Below are 20,722 nucleotides of genomic sequence, written 5' to 3' on the forward strand. Positions count from 1 at the left end.
TAAATATTTCTTAAATATAATAGAGAAATATTTAAAAAATAAATAATTTTGTAATCAACATGTTAGAGAGGCTATGCGTGGATAGTCAACATTCTCTGATTTACATACGTTAAACCAATTAATTAACAATAGGAAACGAGCACGCGTACACATTAGTCTTGTGCGTATATACAAATAGAGCCTAGTCACAAATATCGTTAACGAATGAAAAATCACTTTTATGTTCATGTCATTTTCATTATCCTCCTCCAGCATGTGCATTGACACGATTGTTAATGTTCGTACGTTTATTATGGCTATTATTAGTATACTATATTTACAATTATTATTATATATTATATCTCCATTTTTGCTAGTTATACTTCTGTTGCTCTACGTTGATTAATATTATTATTAGAATTATTATTATCTATAATTATATTATTATTTTATTATATTAGTATTATATGTTTATATTACTGTAGTACTCTTCTGTCAATGATGGTAATATCCCATTGTTGGCATTTATTATTACTATTATATGACTATTATTTCTATATTACTTGTATTATTACGTGCACTTTGCGCGATAGCAATCGCAATTATCTGTTATTGTTGTCAATATCGATCGCTCGCTCATTTAGTGCCGACAGACTATCAGTTATAATGACAGATCAATTTAGGATCAGAATTAGATCATCCGGGTATTCTTATGTCCGTTCTTATAGGACACTAACGTATGCACGAATGTTTTACTTGTTATAGAAACAAATTACATATCTGTGCGATTAATAAATGATCAAATTAGGATCACTTATTGAGACGGTTTCTAAATGATATATACATACATATTATTATGTATACATATATGTTATAATAATGCGGATAATGTATTTGTGATTACTAATTCATTTTTTATTTTTTATTATTCAAAGATGGATATAAACGTAATGTTATACATATACTTAAAAAAAAAATAGAAACGAAAAGAACTCTTTTGCATTAATATAGTACGAATCACATATTCTTTATTCTTATTCAATTGAATATAGAATTTTATTCTCATGTTATTTTTGTTTATATTATATTGTTATAAATAATCGCCGTATATTAATAACATAAGACCTGATCAATTTGATGATCCTGTTCGATCAATGTTTCAATGGCACGGCCGTTTATTTAAATTACTATTTTTACAATCGTAATCTACAGTTATTGAATATATTTTTGTTTCTAAATGTTTGAATTATTATCTCGTAAGACTATTGTTATACCGTTGAGTATATTGTCTTTGCGTCGTTAAAAATTTGTCATGCTTTTTTATTTCTGGTTTTTTACGTGCTAGAAATCTAATCTGTTCTTTTTCTTTAATTTGTTCGTTTGCCGCATTTTTCTCCTAGAATGCAAAAATGTATGTCTTTTTTTTTATTAAAAGATGGGATCCATCGCGATCGAAATTATCGAAACGAATCATGTGCAATTTAATGCAAATTGACTCTTAATTGAGTGTCGATATTTACACGTAGGCATACATTGTTAAAATCATACATTAGTTTTATAGAAAAAAAATAAATAATAAAATAAAAATTATTGTTTCGATAGAAATGCTAAAATAAAATTAATTAAACTGTAAAATTTAAAATAATAGCAAGTATTAAAATAATATGCGCCAAAATGAAACACCGAAATTCCGACAATATCAAATATCACTACATTTGCTTCCATTCGATTCTCGGCGCTTTAGATATTGCATAGAGGAGAAAAGAGTGCGGTATATTTAGTACTTAAACAATTGCAAGAAGTACTTATGCGAATAATATAAAATGTAATTTATCAAAACACGAATTTAAGAGCGACAATTCCAGAAATTTATAAACTACAATTATTTTATTAATAATTATATTATAAGTTACACGATATACATATATATATATATATATATATATATATATATATATATATATATATAGAAGTATTTTTGTTCCAAGTGAATATTCTTTTTTGATTAAAGTATATGTGACTTAAAATAAAAATCACCGAAATACGAAAGAAAGACGCGATTAATCCCATTCTTTTAATTAGATTCGTTTAATTTCCCGATGATCGGAGAAAAATCGTGCGAATAGAGTATCGAGACTTATTACTGCGGTGCCCCATGTGCGCATTGCGATAGCTTTTCATGTGCGCGCGTATGTACAAGTCGGGTACACACACGCACGTATGTTCGGGCATTAAATGTACTTTTGTGTATGTATCTCTGTAAACGTACGCAGATGTATACATATGATGTGAATGTCTGCGTGCGCGATAGTATTTCACCTTCTGTCGTCACGTGTAACGCCGCTCCGCATTTACTCGTAATTATCCATCTTTTGTTTAGTTCTTTCTTTTTTTCTGTTCTTTTTTGTTCAATTTGCTGACCAATTTTTTGTTTCAAATGGCCGACGACGAAATCGCGGAGATCGCGTCGACATATATATATATGTATACACATATATATATGTATATATATATATATCGTTGAGTATACTTATATATTTTCTTTTCTGTTTCGCTTGATCTGTGCAGAGCGCGATCAGCATGTGGCGTATGTTAAAAATAACAATACATATATTTATTTTGTTGTTTTAATTTTTTTTCTTCGCTTTACTACCACTCCTATGATCCTGACTCGTTAATTGCTGTATTTAATCACCGTACCTTCTAGCAGAAGTTACAGAAAAATTTTGCAACGTCCCTAGCTATTTTTCTTTACTATGTATATACATTACGATCTCGTTTTAATTCCTTGTAGACAGGATTCCCCTTCAGAAATGAGATTTTTAATAAGTTTTATTATTCATTCATCAATGAAAAATAAGTTGCTAGAAAATTTATTTGAATATGATGTCAAATATAATATTTTTATATATAATATCGTTACGATAATGATGATTTATCGATTGCAGTATTAAACAGTGAAAATCTTTTGAAAATTTAATAAACACAACATTTAAAGAGTTAATTTATCATCAAAAGTTTCATGCACGTATTTTTTTCATTGTATATAACTGCATGTGTACCGCGTGCTCCAAAAATGCTAATAATGTAATCATAGCAACTGCCAAAAGAAAGATATATATTGTATACAAATAACTACATTTTTTCCGAATTTTACAATTTGCTTATAATTTTATAAAAGTTGTTATTTTTCTCAATATTTGTCAGAATTACGTGCTTTTTTTTACAAATAATATAAGTTTCATGTTAAAAATTTGCAAATGTAAAAAAAATACGAATTCATATAATTATTTTAATCATTCATAGATTAATATAATTTCAAGAAGTATTATATATATATAATTGAACAATTCAGCTGCTTTGGCCAATTTCGTGAAATGGGCCAAATTTAATAAATTAAATAATTAAAAATAATTAAAAATAAAAACAAATTAAATTATTGATTATCACTATTTAAAAAAAATAAAAATCAATTTAATATGATTCAGTACCTATTAATTCAATATCAATAAGTGGAATGTATAAATTCATCAAAAAAACGATAATACAACAATATTTTGTTTAGATTTTTCTATTCAAAAATATACACTTCCAAAATAAATGGCTCATGTTATGCTATATCTAGCTTATTTTAATATTTTCTTTACTGTTTCACGATTATTTAATTCAATACTTATTTATATCAAGTTGACTCAATTTTTTCTACTCAAATATAAACTAAATTCAAACATCAAAAGTTGCTGTTTTTCCAGCGGCAAAATTTTTACCAAAATATTCTTGCACTATGTTATGTATGCAATTGTTGCAATTTTGTATCTTCATCGCGTCGATACGTATCAAAATTGAATAATTCATAAATGGAAAAACGAGAAACGCAAAATCGCGCGTTCGAATGACTGACTAATGGTCCCTTGGAACAATTTATTTCTAACTTTGATTAAGCAATGCGATGATATTTTTTCGTTTATGGAGAGATTAATTGGTAATGTCATTTTTTTTATTATAATCTTGATTTTTATATATCTTATATGTTTTGTACATAAAATTATATCTTTTAGGGCGAACTAAAAATGTTTGTACTTTTTTTGAAACTGTCATTTTTTTGTAACTTTCAAATTAAATATAAAATTATAGTTTTCAATTTAGTTATAATTGATATATTATCGATTAAAATAATCTATAATTATCTATAATTTCTATTGTATTTTTTGTTCCTAAAATACGTTCATGTTAAAAAGTAAAATATTATTTTAAACTGAAATCCAATTTGAATCAAACATTTATCATACTTTTACATATTGGAGACTTGACCTAAGAAACTTTACTTTTGATATTATATTTTTAGAAAATTATTTTTTGTTAAAAAGATTGTGTTCTCCAAAGTATACTAATAGCATTGCAAGAAATTGTAATTGTTAATGAAAATATTTGTAAAGTACAAAACGCGAATGTGAAGAGAATTTTCTGTAAATAATTATAATAAAATATTAAAAAATATATATACTATATATAACTTTTCTTGAGATGTTTTTCTGGTACTAACAATTCTTTTTTCTGATTTCAATAATTGTGTCAAGCCTTCGATTACATAATTATGTACAAGGTATATCATTTTTATGCGAAAATATGCGAGCTATATAGAATCCGGACATACATCCGTAACAATCATTTGGCGAACTAGCATGTAAATTGTACATAGGCCATATCTAGATTGTAAGGATATTTTTTGTATGTAGCAAAATCCTAAGTGAATTATTATATCGTTATCGATTTTGCAATGATCTTGCGGAGAATAACGTGTGTTCACAGTGGCGCAAAGAAGAGATTACAATGTCTGAATTCAATTTCAATAAGCTTGTCGGATCTATTATAACGCATAAATATTTATGGGTATCAATTGCAATTGCACGGAAAGTCGGAACATAAAATTATCTTTTAGAAGCATCGTTTTTTATCTTTCTATTTTTTAGTTAATAAAAGATTGCGATAAAAATATGAAAGAACTCTAAGAATAGGAATAAAAACTCTCTGTCTTTTAAATAATGTGAAATTATTAATTTAAATGACATTACCATTTAACGATGAAAGTACAAGATGTGAACTATTGTTGTTCTTGGAATATATATATGTGGAACAAAATCGATTTATTGGAGCATATTATACTTAAAATTAAAGAAAATTATATTTAAAATGTCGAGGAACTAAATTCCTACATAGATTTTCTTAAAAATAAAAATAGATTAAATATTTAATCTTTAGAAAAAGAATCTTTTATACGTGTTTAAATTTTTTTATTAACACAACATTTTGTAATCAATGTCTAGCTTTCTTTTAAGAAACTAGTAGACATTAATATATCGAATTAAATTACAAAAGAAAAAAAATTTTTATAAGTTAAGCAAAAAGAAAACAGCAAATAAAATAATAAAACTTTATATTATTTTATTCTACATAAACTTTTCCTATATAAACAAAATGGAACTTAAAAAAAGGCTGAGAAAATTTTTGTTAAAGGGAATTTTGATGAATGTTGTAGATTAAAGAGTATGTTAAAGGCCAATAATTATGTATTTTCTCCAATATTACAAGCTTCCTTTCGACAAGATAATTTCGAATGTGTATCGATAAACCAAGTGGAATGAACAAATGAATGGCTGCCGAGTTTGTTACTCTTATCATGTAAATATCAGTCATAATGTTGCGTGTTTAACTTGTAGAGACGAGTTCATGTAACTACTGTAAATAGCAACGTTTAACGGACTATGATGTGCGTTTCCGCCTCTAGCGGAACTCCGCCACTGTGTACACGCGTCAGCGATTAGTCCAGTGGATGCATGGAAGCTTATGCGATAGCGTTGAAAGTCTACGCAGAGTCTACATATAGAATATATATCTTGAGCGTCACTCACGCAAATTATGGCTATTTATATTCCATTTAGTGTTAAATTTGGCTACATAATTCTCAGCTTGTAATAACATTAAATGTAACATTTAGATCAGACGAGTAAAGCTTGGAAGTAGATTGCCACATTTAGCAGAAAATATGACAGTTATTATCTAATTTAATGATAAAGTAATAAATTAGACTGTTTGTTCCATTATTGATTCGAGATTTTATATTAAAAAAAAATATTAAAGACGAAAGCAAAGAAATATATCGATGTCATATTTATTAAGTGATAAAATAAATTTTTACGTATAATAAATCTTTTTATCCGAAATTATTTATTAGAATTATATTCAGGTAATGCCACTTTATTTCATAATATACTTTATATATTCTATGTGTAGACTATACTGTGCACAATGCACTGTTGATACAATCGTAACTCGAAAAATATTTCAATAATATCAACTATTAATTTTTTCTTTCATCTATTATCGTCTGTATTAATTTTTTCAGAAAATGGAAAATTTTTTGAGTTACAATAATTTTGTATTGACAATGCGACGTGTGGATTTTCAATATCAGTGTATGCGATATAAAATTGAACTATACAATGCTGTAGAAAGAGTAATTAAAGTTACGCGTTAATGTTCTTTTTGTACCCCGAGGTGTATATTTAAAATATACCGTTCTTTGAATCTCGCAAATCACATTTATCGACAGAGAAGAAACACAACAATAACGAAACCTATTAACGGCGATTAATTGTTAATTGCATCCATAATTTGCTTTTAATGAATTTGTGGCTAATTTAGGTATGTAAAAAGATGACATTTAGTCAGCGGATAAATGCGCGTCTGCAATTAAAAGTTTCTCAGACGATCAAGATTAAGAACAACCATCTCTGAAATATATATCGCTCTCAATGTTCGATCCCGATAGTGAGGGCTTTTTCGATCGCAAATGAAACAGTTCATGCAAGTAATGAAATGCACATACATATCCATGATGCTATAAAGAATGTTAATGTGGGACACAACTAATTTGGAATACATGTGGAAACTAGTTCTAATAATTAATTGACACGTGAAATATATATATATATATATATATATATATATATATATATATATATTATTTATTTTATTATATAATTGTTTTCATTATATAATTGTTTTCTCTTTCCTTTAAATTATTAAAAATATTGACAAGAGCTGAGACAAAATATGAAAATTATTGACAAACAAATATATGAAAATTATTAATAAACTTGAATATAATTTACTATTTTTTAAATATAATATTCCAAATTCAATGTATTAAGTTGATCAATTTTCATATTTTATAATGTAATTTAAAAAAAATTATTTATATTTAAAATATACGTGTATCTAAAAATTAATATTTCCTAAAAAGTGAGCTGCCGCTCTGTTGATTTTTTACCTTTTTAAACATAATTTCGTTCGCGTCTAGAACAGACCTTGTATATTATTCGTATATAAATATTAACTCGTAAAAAGTCAGCTACGTAAACCCGATTGACTCGAAAAAAAGCAAATCTGCAAAGATTACATCATTTAAATGATGTAATCGTATCAGTTACATCTTTATTTCAGATAAGTTGCGATATTTTAAACAATTGATTAAAAGATTTTTGTGTTTTTAAAAATTTATGTATTTATATAAACTTATCATATTATTTTTATTTATAATAAAATCTAACGAAATTTGATCGTTCTTATCGTTCTAAAATGTTAATTTTGCTCAAATTTATCAAAATATATTTCGCACAAATGTACCTATCGCCGAATGTGCATGTTATTGAATGAACGTTAAGTTGTCAGCAAAAATTCGCCTAAACAATGCAGCCTAATCGAGAAAAATACTCTTAATATTGGAAGTGTGAGCGAGTTAATTCTGATCAAATAAGAATAAATCTACGTATAGATTTTTCTTTCTGTCTCAAGCCGCTTATTCTGATTGCGAGATCGTTAGAACCATATAAGGTTGAAAAATGAATTACTAGATTAGCGATCTTGCTGACACGGGTGATAATAAAGATTTGCATATATATATATATATATATATATATATATATATATATGTAATATATAACAGCGTCGGATCTATGGTTTCACGTTTAATCCTTATTTATAACAGAATGTGTGTAGTTATAACTATAGTATTAAAATTTGCGATAATTATATATACTGATTTGCGATAGTTATCTGCCATAAACGTGAATTTAGAGTGTTTATATTAAATGCGGCACATTTAATACAGCTAAAATATAATATCATGCATTAGATTTTATATGATGTTAAAGTTTTAAACTCGCGTTCAACTTTTTCTAATTAATATAATCACAAAGTAATATGCGATTGTAATATAATCTTCATGGCAATCAATTTAATAAGTTTAAAAATTGAATTTACGAAAACATTTTGTAAATTTACAAAAAACATTTTGCAAGGAAATGTTGATAGATGCGTTTAGTGAAAGAAGGATACATTTTCTCTAAATAGTTTGGGATAAAATTAATTTTTTTTACAAATGATTTACAGTAGAATCAAGTTTCTATTTAAATCATACATATAATTAAAAATTCAGATTTAATATGTTTTGGAGATTTTAAATATTTTCTATCAATTTTAATTTATAAATTTATATTTAATATGTTTTGGAGATTTCATATATTTTCTATCAATTTTAATTTATAAATTTATTTTCTTTTAAACTCTGATCTATACATCCATAAATCCGTCGCTGAGCTTTGATAAGAATAAAGTCATTTGTATGCGATTGAAGGAAAGTTGATCGTTTGTGGAAAGTTCGTGTAAATTTAAGAAATATAGCCCCAATTATGCAAGAATATACAAAATTAAGCGTCTCTTTGATTATAATTAAAAATTATTTTTCTATTATTTTTAGTTTTAAATACATCATATGATAATAAAAGATGTTATCTTAATCTCTTCATTTGTTAAATAAAATATAAGTATATATAATAATATATTTATGATATAAATAATATATCGTGAATATATCATAAACATATTTATGTTTGTGGATATTTTAAGATTCAATTTTCCATTAAAATTAGAAGACACACGATTTATATGTGTCTCTAAAATTTATTTCATTATATATTCAATCTTTTTTATTTTTTAATAATACAAAATCTTTTGCTTTCTCTTTTTTTTAACACTTTTAAGACTTCCACCGACGATCAAGATTATAGATTATTGATGACTGTTCATTTTTTATAGGAAATGCTTTAGAATAAATACAGTATGAGCGAAATGAATCGCATAATGAAGATTGGATATCTTTGATGTATTGTCACGATGTTTTACAGAATTCTGTGTAATCGTTGTAACGACGGCGATGACGATCGCGCACGATCGAGCAACTCGTATCGACATAGTAATTAACACAATTTCTAGGATAGCGTAACGTTTATCGAGCAAGCTACGAGTCACGGTGTTTAAGTATAGCGACCTTTTAGATTTTATATATCGCGTGTGTGAGAATATGCAAAAGAGCGCGTGCGATAGCGAGATGTCGCGTGTAAATGCGTGTGAGCGCGCGCGTCACAGAATTTAGGTTCGGCAAGTTAATAAATCGTATTTTCGAAATAAATCTTTTATATATACAGATTCACTTACCTTCTCAACTTTCCTATTTTTCCAATTTTTTTTCATAAATATAGGAAAAGATTGTTAAAATTTTTTTAAACATTGGTATGCATGCATAAGATTTTTTTGTAAATTTAAAGTCTGAAGGACTTTTTTTTATATTATGAGTATTACATTTCAAATATATAATCTACAGTTAAAATTAATAATAAATTATGTCGTGATAAATATCGTGAGAAATATATAATATTATACTGTAAATAACTTTTTCTCTAGTTTTCTATTTTCAAAATATTATTTTTTCCTGAATTTTTTTTCTTTAACTAACAATTAAAAAAGTAATTGATTTATTATTAAAAATCAGGATTGGCAACATACTAATATTTTTTTTTTATAAAATTCATGTCAGTGTAAAAATTGGTATTTTCAGGAAAAAATCGGCAAAAACTGGTCTTTTCTATTAAAAGTGTTCAAATAAATAGAAAATCTTTTTATCGATATTTTTACCAATTGAAATATTTTTCTAATTTAAGTTTTATCCAAAATAAAAAAATCCGTTACAGATTAGAACTCAATAGAATAAATAAATTGTTTTTTTATTACAAGATGTTAAGCGCGAATCAAATCTGTATTAATAATAATTTCCAATTCTATTATTATTACATATTTCTTATTAAATTAAAAATTAATATAAAATTTACTAACATTGATATCCTTAAAATTTTTATTTTAAAAATTTCACACATTAATTTGAATTAAACAAGATTTTATTATTAGATTGATTTATTTTTTAATTACAGTGATTAATATAATTTATTAATTAAAGCAAAAAAAAATATTTTTTGCATAAAGTTATATGAAAGTTATATTTTAGTGTTGTATATTAATTAATTTTAGTTATTAAATAGTTTTTGCCAATTTATTCCACTGAATAAAATCTGGAAAGTAAAAATCGGAATTTACATAATGTTTTTTACTTGGATTTGTTCAGCCATTCCTGATGAAAATACATTTTACATACTTTTGTATATCACATACTTTCATTATAAGATTCATGTTTTGAGGATTAAATAATTATAGTAAATACTTTTATTCAAAATGATATGTATACATACACACAGTAAATAATTTTATTCAAAATGATACACAGTTTTAAAATAATTTTATTCAAAATGATACACAGTTTTAAAATAATTTTATTCAAACTTTAAGTTTTAAAATAATTTTATTCAAACAAGACAGTAAATAATTTTATTTAAAATGATATGTATACATATAATAGATAGAGCAATTTTTTAGCGATTTTATTTTTTTAAAAATTTTTTACCATATTGTATATATAGATTTGATAAAACATATTGCATACATACTATTAGATATAATACTATAAGACTATTGTGCATATTTTTTCCCCAAAAAATATATTTATCGATATATTATATTATAATAGATAGACACATACAATTATAAACTGAGAAATATATTTTAAATAAATACATTTTATAAATACTTTTAAGTAAGATTCAAAGATTTTAATTTAAAATTATTTTTAAATCGATGTAAAAATTTATAAATATTTGGAACGAATTGAATCAATTTAATAAAGGATGTTAACAATATTAAGAGGGAAATATTCGATTACAAATAAAAATATTGACATACATATATATTTCCATATATTTTTATATGCATTTGCGTGAAAATATATGCACATGAAATAATACGACTGCACATACCTGTACAATACATATCTGATTTTCGCTGATCTCGGCAAAAAGTTCGCGAATCTGGTCCATTCTGCGCTCAAGAATAGATTGTTGATCCGGAAATCACGATGTATTTATGTGTAATAGCAATTTATGTATAACATATTGCATGTTAGGACGAAGTCCAAATAACACTTTACACAAACACTCGCGATACTTTTTTGCGTTCTTAAATTTACTCGTAAGAATACTTTTCGCGGGTTAAATTTACATCCTACAACACTTTTGCGCACTGGATTTACTTTTAAACGAACAGATGCACACGATAAAAGACGATTTAATTGCGATTTTGCAATCTAATGCGACGCACTTAATTGTAAAATATAATCTATCGAGGCGCGCTCTGCGATTCAAAATATCTAAACCGATCACTATACATTCTATCTAGATGGGATAGTCGCGCGTAGGTAAGCGCGCATGTACGCGCATGCGCAGAAATATTGGCCAATCACTACGTCCAATAAAGGATGCCATATTGTTACGTCCTTCGAACTAGATTCGTGATTGGATGACATTTCTCGCATTAAGAAAAGTTATCTCGAATCTCGATAAGTTTATGATTCAATGATTGGTCGCTTTATTGCTCTTTTTCAGAGAGAAAAAGAGATAGAGAGAGAGAAGAAATATAAAATAAATATTACTTTGTTTATTGCAGTTTTTGAAATTTTCTTTTTTTTTCAAATCCTAAATGTACATAAAATAATAGAATTTTGAGAGGAGAAAAAGACAAGAGAAAGAAAGAGAAGCCTTTCCTCCCAAAAGAGAGCAAAGGAAAATGCAGGAATTGTAACTATATAAGATCAACAGAAATTCTGGAATTCCTAACCTCTATCGTGGTGTTGTCAATCAAATATAGCACGATAATATACGGTGATTTTTTAATTTATACACGTGCAATATTTTATTAACAATATTATAATATGGCTCAAGCATACGATAGTTATTACAATGATTATCATAAAAATACTGAATTACAATTAAATCTAAAATATAAGAAAAAGTATAGGAAACTCAAAAGGATTGTGAAGAATACTGTTTTTGTAAGTTTTAATCTTATATGTAATGATATTTATATTTTTATTTGCAAATTGGCCTAAAAAATATATATAATATTGCATTTCATTTATAAATTTAAAAGGCAATTTAAATTTTAATGCAGGAAAATGCAGCTCTATGTGATCAAGTCGCGCATATGCAAGAAAATCTTATGGTTGTTAAAGAAGAGAGACTGTTTCTTCTACGAAAATTATGTCAACATCAAGGGGAGATGGAATCAAACTCTCTGGTAGCACGTTCACAGTCAAATAATATAAATTCACCATCATTTAATCCAGAATGCACTACACCAAAAAAAGCGGTAAAAAAGAAGACTTCCACAGATGGATCAGGTATTTCTTTGTATATTATAATATATTGTTAATATTGAGTATAGAAAAATAAGTTTAAAAAATGTATTTTAAGATTTTAATATAGATAATAAACATTTATGCATTAGCAATACTTGATACAATTTGTATTTTTTTTGCAGAGTCAAAGAATAAGGCCAAAAGATATAACAAAACTGCCAGAAGAGTAGTGCAATCGATTCCATTAGATGTACATGGAAGGCCAATACTTCCCGTAGCCTTAGGAGATCTTACAATATATTCTCTTGGTGAAGTGGTATCAGACAGAATTGCATATCACACAGAAGACCTTATATTTCCAGTAGGTTATTGTAGTACAAGAGTGTATGCCAATTTAAGAGATCCAAGAACAAAAAGCTTATATACCTGCAAAATACTAGATGGTGGACCAAAACCTAGGTATAAGATTAAAGAAATAATATGAAAAAATAATTATTCTCTTAAGATAATACAATTATATAAATACGTATAATTTTATAGATTTGAAATAGTATCTGATAATGATTTGGATCAACCATTAGTCGGATGTAGCCCTGACGAATGTCATTCAAAACTCTTAGCAGCAATTTCTCCAATGCTTTGTTCGATAGCACCAAAGGGTGCAGATTTCTTTGGAATTTCTCATCCTACCATACAAAATTTAATACAAAGTTCTTCAGGAACGCGCAAATTAGCCATGTACAAACAACAACGTTTTGAAGTATGTATATATAATAATTTAAGGCTATATATTATATTTAATCATGAACAAGATAGAATTTAAAAAAATATATTTATGTAAAATATAAGTTCTTTCTCAAAATTACAATAGTTTAAAAGCATCTGTCAAAACATTTCTGTATCAAATTTTATTAAATGAAATATTTATTTCATGAAATGATTTAAGAAACATTATGATAAATTAGAATATCAAATTTTAAATCTTTAAAATGTTAACAAGCTTTCACTATATAATTGTATTTCATTACATAATTAGAAATTATACATTATAGGTAAGCAAAAATCATGTCATCGAACGAGCTGCAAGTCCAGTAACAGAAATGGAAACTGATCCAGGACTTGGTTTTGCAGCATTGCACAGACATTATGCTTTAAATTCTTATAGAGTAAAAGAAGAACCTTCAGATCATGATCTATTAACACTTCAAGATCTTCTTGCATGATTATTAATATTATAAGTCTAACATACAATTAAACATGATTTAAAATTAATAAAATTTTTCACATATCCCCACAAAATATATTTAAAAACAAAAAGATTGATTGATTCGTATATTATAGCTTATTAGTTTTTACTGTTGATACATTTAATTTTATTTGATATGATGATGGAGAATTATATTTTTTTATATTTATGAAATATATAATTGGATTATATTTAAGAGAAATTGCTAATGCAAATTGAAAACTTATTAATAATTCTGTAATATTTATTTGAGCTATGATGTATATAAAATGATCAATTTTTATGACAAATATATATAATCATTATATATAATCATTAGAGACCTTCTCTAACCACATTATACAAATTGAAATATGTACTATACATTATTAGCAGTGTTTATCGTATGAGTATAGTTTTATCTTAATTTTACATGAACCCATTTTTCGGACGAATTATCCTTCAAGTAATTGATATGTATGGCACAATGCATATCTAATTAAGATTTAACAAATTAAATTGATTAAAATGTTTTTCTATTGATGTTTGTGTGATGTACAATCGATTGTCCATAAAGTTAAGATCAAACATTATTCTTATTATTAAATTTCCTTTAATCTTATTTTATGATAAATGTATAGAATAAAAATGTACCATCCGCAATTTGTTTTATCATTATAATATGGTTACATAATTACATAATAAGTGCAAGTAATGCTAGAGCCATTTTAACTGCTTCATCACTCTTTAAGCATACAGCTAATTTGCAAAACTGATAAGATTATAATACATCACTGTATGGACAATCGACATTTTAATCTAAAATATCTATGAATTAAGTATATTTTTTTTAATACAACATTTCTAAGAAAGAATTTAAAATAGTGCAAAACACTATATTATATTTATAAGATTACTTTAATATTTAAAATAATATTTTTCAACTACTTAAGAATTCTTGATGCATAAATTGAATATATATTGTATATATAAATTGTCATAGAACATTATTTTTATAGCATGTTTATAATATATAGCGCAGCGCCGATCGGAGATCACAAATAGATATTGAAAAATGACTAGCTATTGCATAAAAAGCTCAAAATATAAATTCTCATAAAAATTGAGAAATATATAACTTCAGGTTTGCTATTACGTATATATTAGTATTATTAAATACAAAAAATCACATATATAAATAAGCTATATGTGCGTTATTAAATATGCGTAAATAAATATCTTTGTACTGATTGGATGCATTCCAATTAAAATATTATCGAATTCTTTTTAAATATTGATAAAAATGAATATACAATTTATGAGCTTATCTTAATTTGGTTCAACAAAAAAATACATCTCTTATATTTCTTTCGCTGAAATTTGTAAGCGAACTAAATAATTAAAAATAAAAATATCTCCTGCAATAGTCAGTAATAGATACAAATATTTTTTAAATATTAATTTTTATAATTATTTTTGCATGAAATTTTTTGTAACAAATTGATAAATTGCATGTGCATCTTAATATGCAAATTGCATAAATTAGGCATTTCCTCGTTTTTCTTTTTCATTGTCACCGCCTATTGGCTCGTCCAATGGTTTTATTAAATAATGTGTTTGCAATTGCGATTACTGGCGAAAATAATTTCAGTTGGTAATCACTGGAAGAATTATTTACATTATGTTAAATTTTTTAAATGGATGAAATATTGCATGAAATATATACATATATTTTATAATCTAAAAATATATACCATGTTCCAGTTACAGGTTCTGCTTCGTTTCCACTTATAATAAATAATGGAAATAAAATAGAAAAAACACAGCCACTGAAAATAAAATATTTTATAAATATATAGAGCTTTAGAAAATTGCAATTTCTTTTAATAAATTAATTGCATAAATATAGAATATATTTATATTGAAAATTAGTGTTTATTTACAATGAAAAAAGTTAAGGAAAATTTAATAGAAAATTTCCAATATAAGTTGTAATGTATTTGGAGTTTATCAAAATCTTATATTTTTAAAAAAGACAGATTAAAATATAAAAGAACAATATTTGTCTTCAAACGTTAATAAATAAAAGATAATTTTCTCAAAAAGATAGCAATTATTTTATACCTTGTAACATACGAGCTGGGCAGTTGAGTAAGTACCGCTAATGGCATACCAAAGCCTAAAAAGTACGGCCAGTTGCCTTCAATAAAAGTTAATCGTTTATGCAACTCCCAACCCATGTTGAACCATTTATATTCAAAGGCATAGAGAGCATATAAAAGGCACATATGAATAAGGGCAAGTATATCCCCTAATAATGGTAACGGAACTTTGGACACCAACATTCCTTGTCCTAAGAACAACACTTGAACTAATACACTGAAAAGTGTATCAGCTATCAGTCTGCTTACGCTTGACAAAAGCAATGGTCTCCCTTGTCTGTATCTATAAGCGCTATCTGCTATGTCCTATATAGTTTATAAATATACTATATTCTTTTATATTATAATATATAATAAATAAAGTATATTTAATAATAATTTTAATGATTAATATTATATTAATAATTTTATTATATAATGAATATTATAATACAATGAAATTATTTATTTTGCAAAAAAATTATACACATATATGAATACATACTTGAAACCATAAGCTGTTAACTATCTTGCTGAGCAAAAACAGTGGTAGCACCCATATTGTGCCAAATGTCAAAGATAAAAATGGCTGAATCCATGACCATACAATAAGAGCCATACCAGGGGAATGGCCGAATATAATAGATAGTAAATACTTGACAAATGGTAGAAGTCCATATTCAAATATTATTATACTAGCCCAAAACACACCACCATTTAATGCACAACATTGAATGGTTCTTCTCATTACCATAGATTTCCTAAAATCATACATAGACTAAGAAATTCTGCAATGAAAATATTATATCTATTTTTACATTTATTTTTTGGCAAACATGGAGTAAGAATAAAAATACCGTTGTTGATTATTCTGCCTAAAAGTATTTTGTATAGCCAAGTCTCTCTTTTTCAGTTCTGCTCTAGTAGAAGAGCTTATGACTAATTTCTCATTGATTTGTTTATCCATGTAAAAGAGTACAATAGCACCCCTCCAACTGTCTACAAATCCTCGACATATTGCGTATATTATCCCCTGAAAATACAAAACTTATAATAATATTTGAAATACATATCCATACACAGTATCAGAAGCTATATATAATACTTTAAATAGAGTATCTAAAAAAATATATAAATAATTAATATACATTTTAATTAGAAGTGACAGATATCAGATGTATCTATTAAAATATTCGAACATGTTGGAAACAAAACTTTTCCATTCTTAACTTAGTTTTAATGAAAATAATTAATCTTATTTCAATGCGTTTGCAGAAGGGAAATGTCATTTTAATCATATATATATATACAACATTTTTATTTTTCTACACATATACACAATGAGAAAAATAATAAATATATGAAGTAACACAAGTAAAAACACAGAAAAGGTCTAAAGATAAAAAAAGTTAGTGCATATATACAAAGTTCTATAAATTTATAAAATCAAATGCAATGATAATTTTACTACAATGACACTAAAAATAGTTTTTAAAAATAAATATAATTTTTATATTAGTTAATAGTATATTTTCAATTTTGAATACTAGATACTTGATTAGATATCTTGATAAATAAGATCTTAAACTAAAACTCTGTTAAAATCAAGCAAAGAATTGTATTATTTAGTATTATAAAGTTCAAAAAAGTTTGAAAGAAAAAAAATTGTATTATTAAATAAATTTTAAATAAAATTCTTTAAATAAGGAATTTTATCTTGAAATGTTAATATATCGAAAATAGTAAAAATTGAACAAGTAAAAAGATATAAAAGACAGCAAATAAATATTTGACAATTTGACAATATTTATTTTTATTTAATATTAATTAACAATATTTCACACTTATACTTCGATTTTCGACAAAATAACATCAAAATCGAAGCATGGGTTGACAGGTGATACCGATTGTTAGCAAGATTGGTTAACAAAGAGTGCAATGACTAAGAACGCACAGAGTTCACGAAAAAAAAAAACATATGGAAAATTACGAGGTTAAAGTCTACTCACTGTCACGCTATCCATGATGTGACTTGACTGGATGTAGCTCGATTTATTCTCGGAAAAGGGACAATGCACTGAATGCGGTCATTTTTGGCACGACGAGGAAGAATTACATGCCACAATATTGTTGATTAGGATGTCGAAAAGCGATGAAAACTCACTATAAAAACAAGCTCACGAAAAATTTTTCGCACCGTTGCAACAAGTACTCGAACGTCAAGCATCCGTCGTGAAATGAACTACGCAAACAATTCATATCGTCCAATAACGGCGGGGATCCCGTTGTTCGGAAACCCATTTCCCCTCTCCCCGCGTCTACAACCGATTACTGCGAACGAGTTAGTTAAAAAACAAATAACTGAAAGAATCAGCTGATCGCAGGCTACTCGAAATTGCATTAACATCATATTCTCTCCATCTGAAGTTCGAGTCGAATCTAGGTATTCGGACATCATGCCTTTATCTTGCGCATGTGCCAATAAAATTAGTCGATCTGTACAACTTGGAAATTTTCCAGCAAAAAACACCATAAACAGAGCGTGGCATGTTGCTGTCAAATAGAAAAATTTTCGGGGCTTTGAAAATTCCTCTATCCGATAGCCAATCATGTGTCTACCTGTTTTCTGGATAGAAAACTCTCATTGGCCGTATTCAGCAGCTCAACCGCTAAGTAGCAATCAAATATGATTGGTTTCTACTTTCAGATCCGACCAATCAGCGTCGAGTTACATCAGAAAATCTAGTAAGTTGCCCAACTGTTGAGTCTGCTGAATGCGGCCATTGGTCACATTCAGCTGACTGAATAGTTGGACAACGTTATTAGATTTTTATATATTATATGGGGAAATATTAGACATTATAAAGCGCGCTTTGTGTGCCATTTAATTTCTTCTACTATGAAATATAATACGAGAAAAAAGTATATATAAGTATATTACTTATATATTTTATTCATATATTATTAAATATTAGGTCGTCGACGTACTATCGCCATTTATCGCAATATAATGACAAACATTCTTTAAATATTAACTTGTCAATTTATTAACTTGTCAAATTTATTAAATTGTTATCATCGGCATCGTCACCATGTGATGATATCTTTATCAATTATCATTGGAAATAAAATATAATATCACTGAAAATAAAATATTCTAATTTATTTCTAAATATTAAATATTATAAATATCAAATTATTTATTAAAAAATTTAGATATTAAAGAAAATTTATTTAAAAAATCTTGAATGTACTTCAAACAAGGAAGAATCTTCGTTAATGGTGTGAAAATAAATTAAAATGGTGTGAAGTTAATTAATTATAAATAAATTTATTTAATTTTACTATACGTTTTATAAATATGTCTCGATTTCTTTAAAATGCATTATTAAAATACATGGTAATCAGGAAAGAAATACTTTCATATATAAAATATTTAAAATATATATGCTAAGATATATGAGAATTATAAGGAAAAAAATTTTGTGATATTTTGAGAATTTTTTAATTAGACGCATAATAATCAAAAGCATAATAATAAATAGCAACAGTTACTATATATGTAAGCATTTGATAAATGTAACATATACATGTTCTGCCATTTCTGAAAATCGCATATTGAGAACACATATTCAGATGTAAGCGAGATTTTATTATCGTGATTACTATTCAAGAGAATAAAGTAAATTAAAATTCTTTGGAATTCCTATAAAGAGAAAAATCATTTTTTATATGTTTATATAATAATAGATTTTATAAATTTGGCTTCTTAATTTACATTTTGTTAGAGTTTTATTATTTATTCATATACGGCTACTGTTTGCATAATTCATGTCTACTAAAACAATATTTTCTTTTTAATATATAATATTATCTTTCTTAAATATTTTAATAAATGTATGCTTAATAAAATAACATAATTATTGCTTTTATTTATAAGAACATTATTTTGTGCTTTCAGTTTACGCGATAGTGTAGACTATTTTTTAAAATAGTCGCAAGATAATGAAATTATCTCTACATATTACATATAGATAAAATATATTCAAATTAATACATATGTATACGAGTTGGTTCAATGTCCGCTGTATATAAATATATAAGATCTAAAAATAAAATTGTATGTATTGTATATCAACTGCATTTATCTTAATTATAAGTCTATATATAAACGAAAAAATACGATCCATTTAGTTAACCATTATATATCGAATCATTATTTATATACGTCTCGCTTGATTGCAAATAATAGACTTTAATGACATAATTTATATTATGTCTGCCATTGAAAAATTATCATAATTGGATATGTAGTTACATACATGATGCTCTCTATATATTCTTGATCAATATTTCATTTCAATTAATTAAATTTTGTGTACAATTCTATCTATTTTTAATTATTAATAGTATATAAACATCAAAATATTATTATAAACACGTATTATATTAAAAAATATAAAATATTCAAATAATAATTGTATATTAGCGATTTCGTGAAAAATATGGATAGATTATTATTTCACAACTTCTTAACATGTAATATCTATTTTTATATTTTTATCTATCTTTCTGTATACAAATTAATGAATAATATATAGATTTGATAAGAGACTCATTATCAAATTAAATTAATTCGTGAAATCAAATGATTTAAGATTATATGAAATGATATGTGCAGATATACTTTGGCTATCATTAATTATAGAATATTAATTAAATATTAATCACTAATATATT

At 25.8% G+C, this 20,722-nt stretch overlaps 2 protein-coding genes across 2 annotated transcripts; one reads left to right on the plus strand and one right to left on the minus strand.

Annotated features, from left to right (window-relative positions):
* Window positions 1-12,190: 12,190 nt before the first annotated feature.
* LOC105256065 (transforming growth factor beta regulator 1) lies at window positions 12,191-13,963 on the plus strand. Its single transcript, XM_011265707.3, has 5 exons — window positions 12,191-12,310; window positions 12,430-12,658; window positions 12,799-13,075; window positions 13,157-13,376; window positions 13,669-13,963. The coding sequence occupies exons 1-5, from the start codon at window positions 12,191-12,193 to the stop codon at window positions 13,837-13,839; spliced, it is 1,017 nt and encodes a 338-aa protein (XP_011264009.1). The 3' UTR covers window positions 13,840-13,963.
* Window positions 13,964-15,295: 1,332 nt separating this feature from the next.
* Window positions 15,296-18,402, minus strand: LOC105256066 (etoposide-induced protein 2.4 homolog). Its single transcript, XM_011265709.3, has 6 exons — window positions 17,992-18,402; window positions 16,840-17,015; window positions 16,488-16,743; window positions 15,966-16,309; window positions 15,596-15,670; window positions 15,296-15,502 (listed from the first exon to the last, which is right to left on the minus strand). The coding sequence occupies exons 1-6, from the start codon at window positions 18,004-18,006 to the stop codon at window positions 15,415-15,417; spliced, it is 954 nt and encodes a 317-aa protein (XP_011264011.1). The 5' UTR covers window positions 18,007-18,402; the 3' UTR covers window positions 15,296-15,414.
* Window positions 18,403-20,722: the final 2,320 nt, after the last annotated feature.

This window comes from Camponotus floridanus, unplaced genomic scaffold, assembly GCF_003227725.1.
Source record: "Camponotus floridanus strain SB8 unplaced genomic scaffold, Cflo_v7.5 scaffold17, whole genome shotgun sequence".
Classification (NCBI taxonomy): Eukaryota; Metazoa; Arthropoda; class Insecta; order Hymenoptera; family Formicidae; genus Camponotus; species Camponotus floridanus.

Excerpts from the sequence above, each read along its gene's own strand:
- LOC105256065 (XM_011265707.3), top strand. The coding sequence starts at position 12,191 with ATGGCTCAAGCATACGATAGTTATTACAATGATTATCATAAAAATACT. Across the intron at positions 12,311-12,429 it reads TTGTGAAGAATACTGTTTTT|GAAAATGCAGCTCTATGTGA; the intron begins GTAAGTTTTAAT and ends ATTTTAATGCAG. Across the intron at positions 13,076-13,156 it reads GATGGTGGACCAAAACCTAG|ATTTGAAATAGTATCTGATA; the intron begins GTATAAGATTAA and ends ATAATTTTATAG.
- LOC105256066 (XM_011265709.3), bottom strand. Across the intron at positions 16,310-16,487 it reads TTAACAGCTTATGGTTTCAA|GACATAGCAGATAGCGCTTA; the intron begins GTATGTATTCAT and ends TAAACTATATAG. Across the intron at positions 15,671-15,965 it reads CCCAGCTCGTATGTTACAAG|TGGCTGTGTTTTTTCTATTT; the intron begins GTATAAAATAAT and ends TTTTATTTTCAG.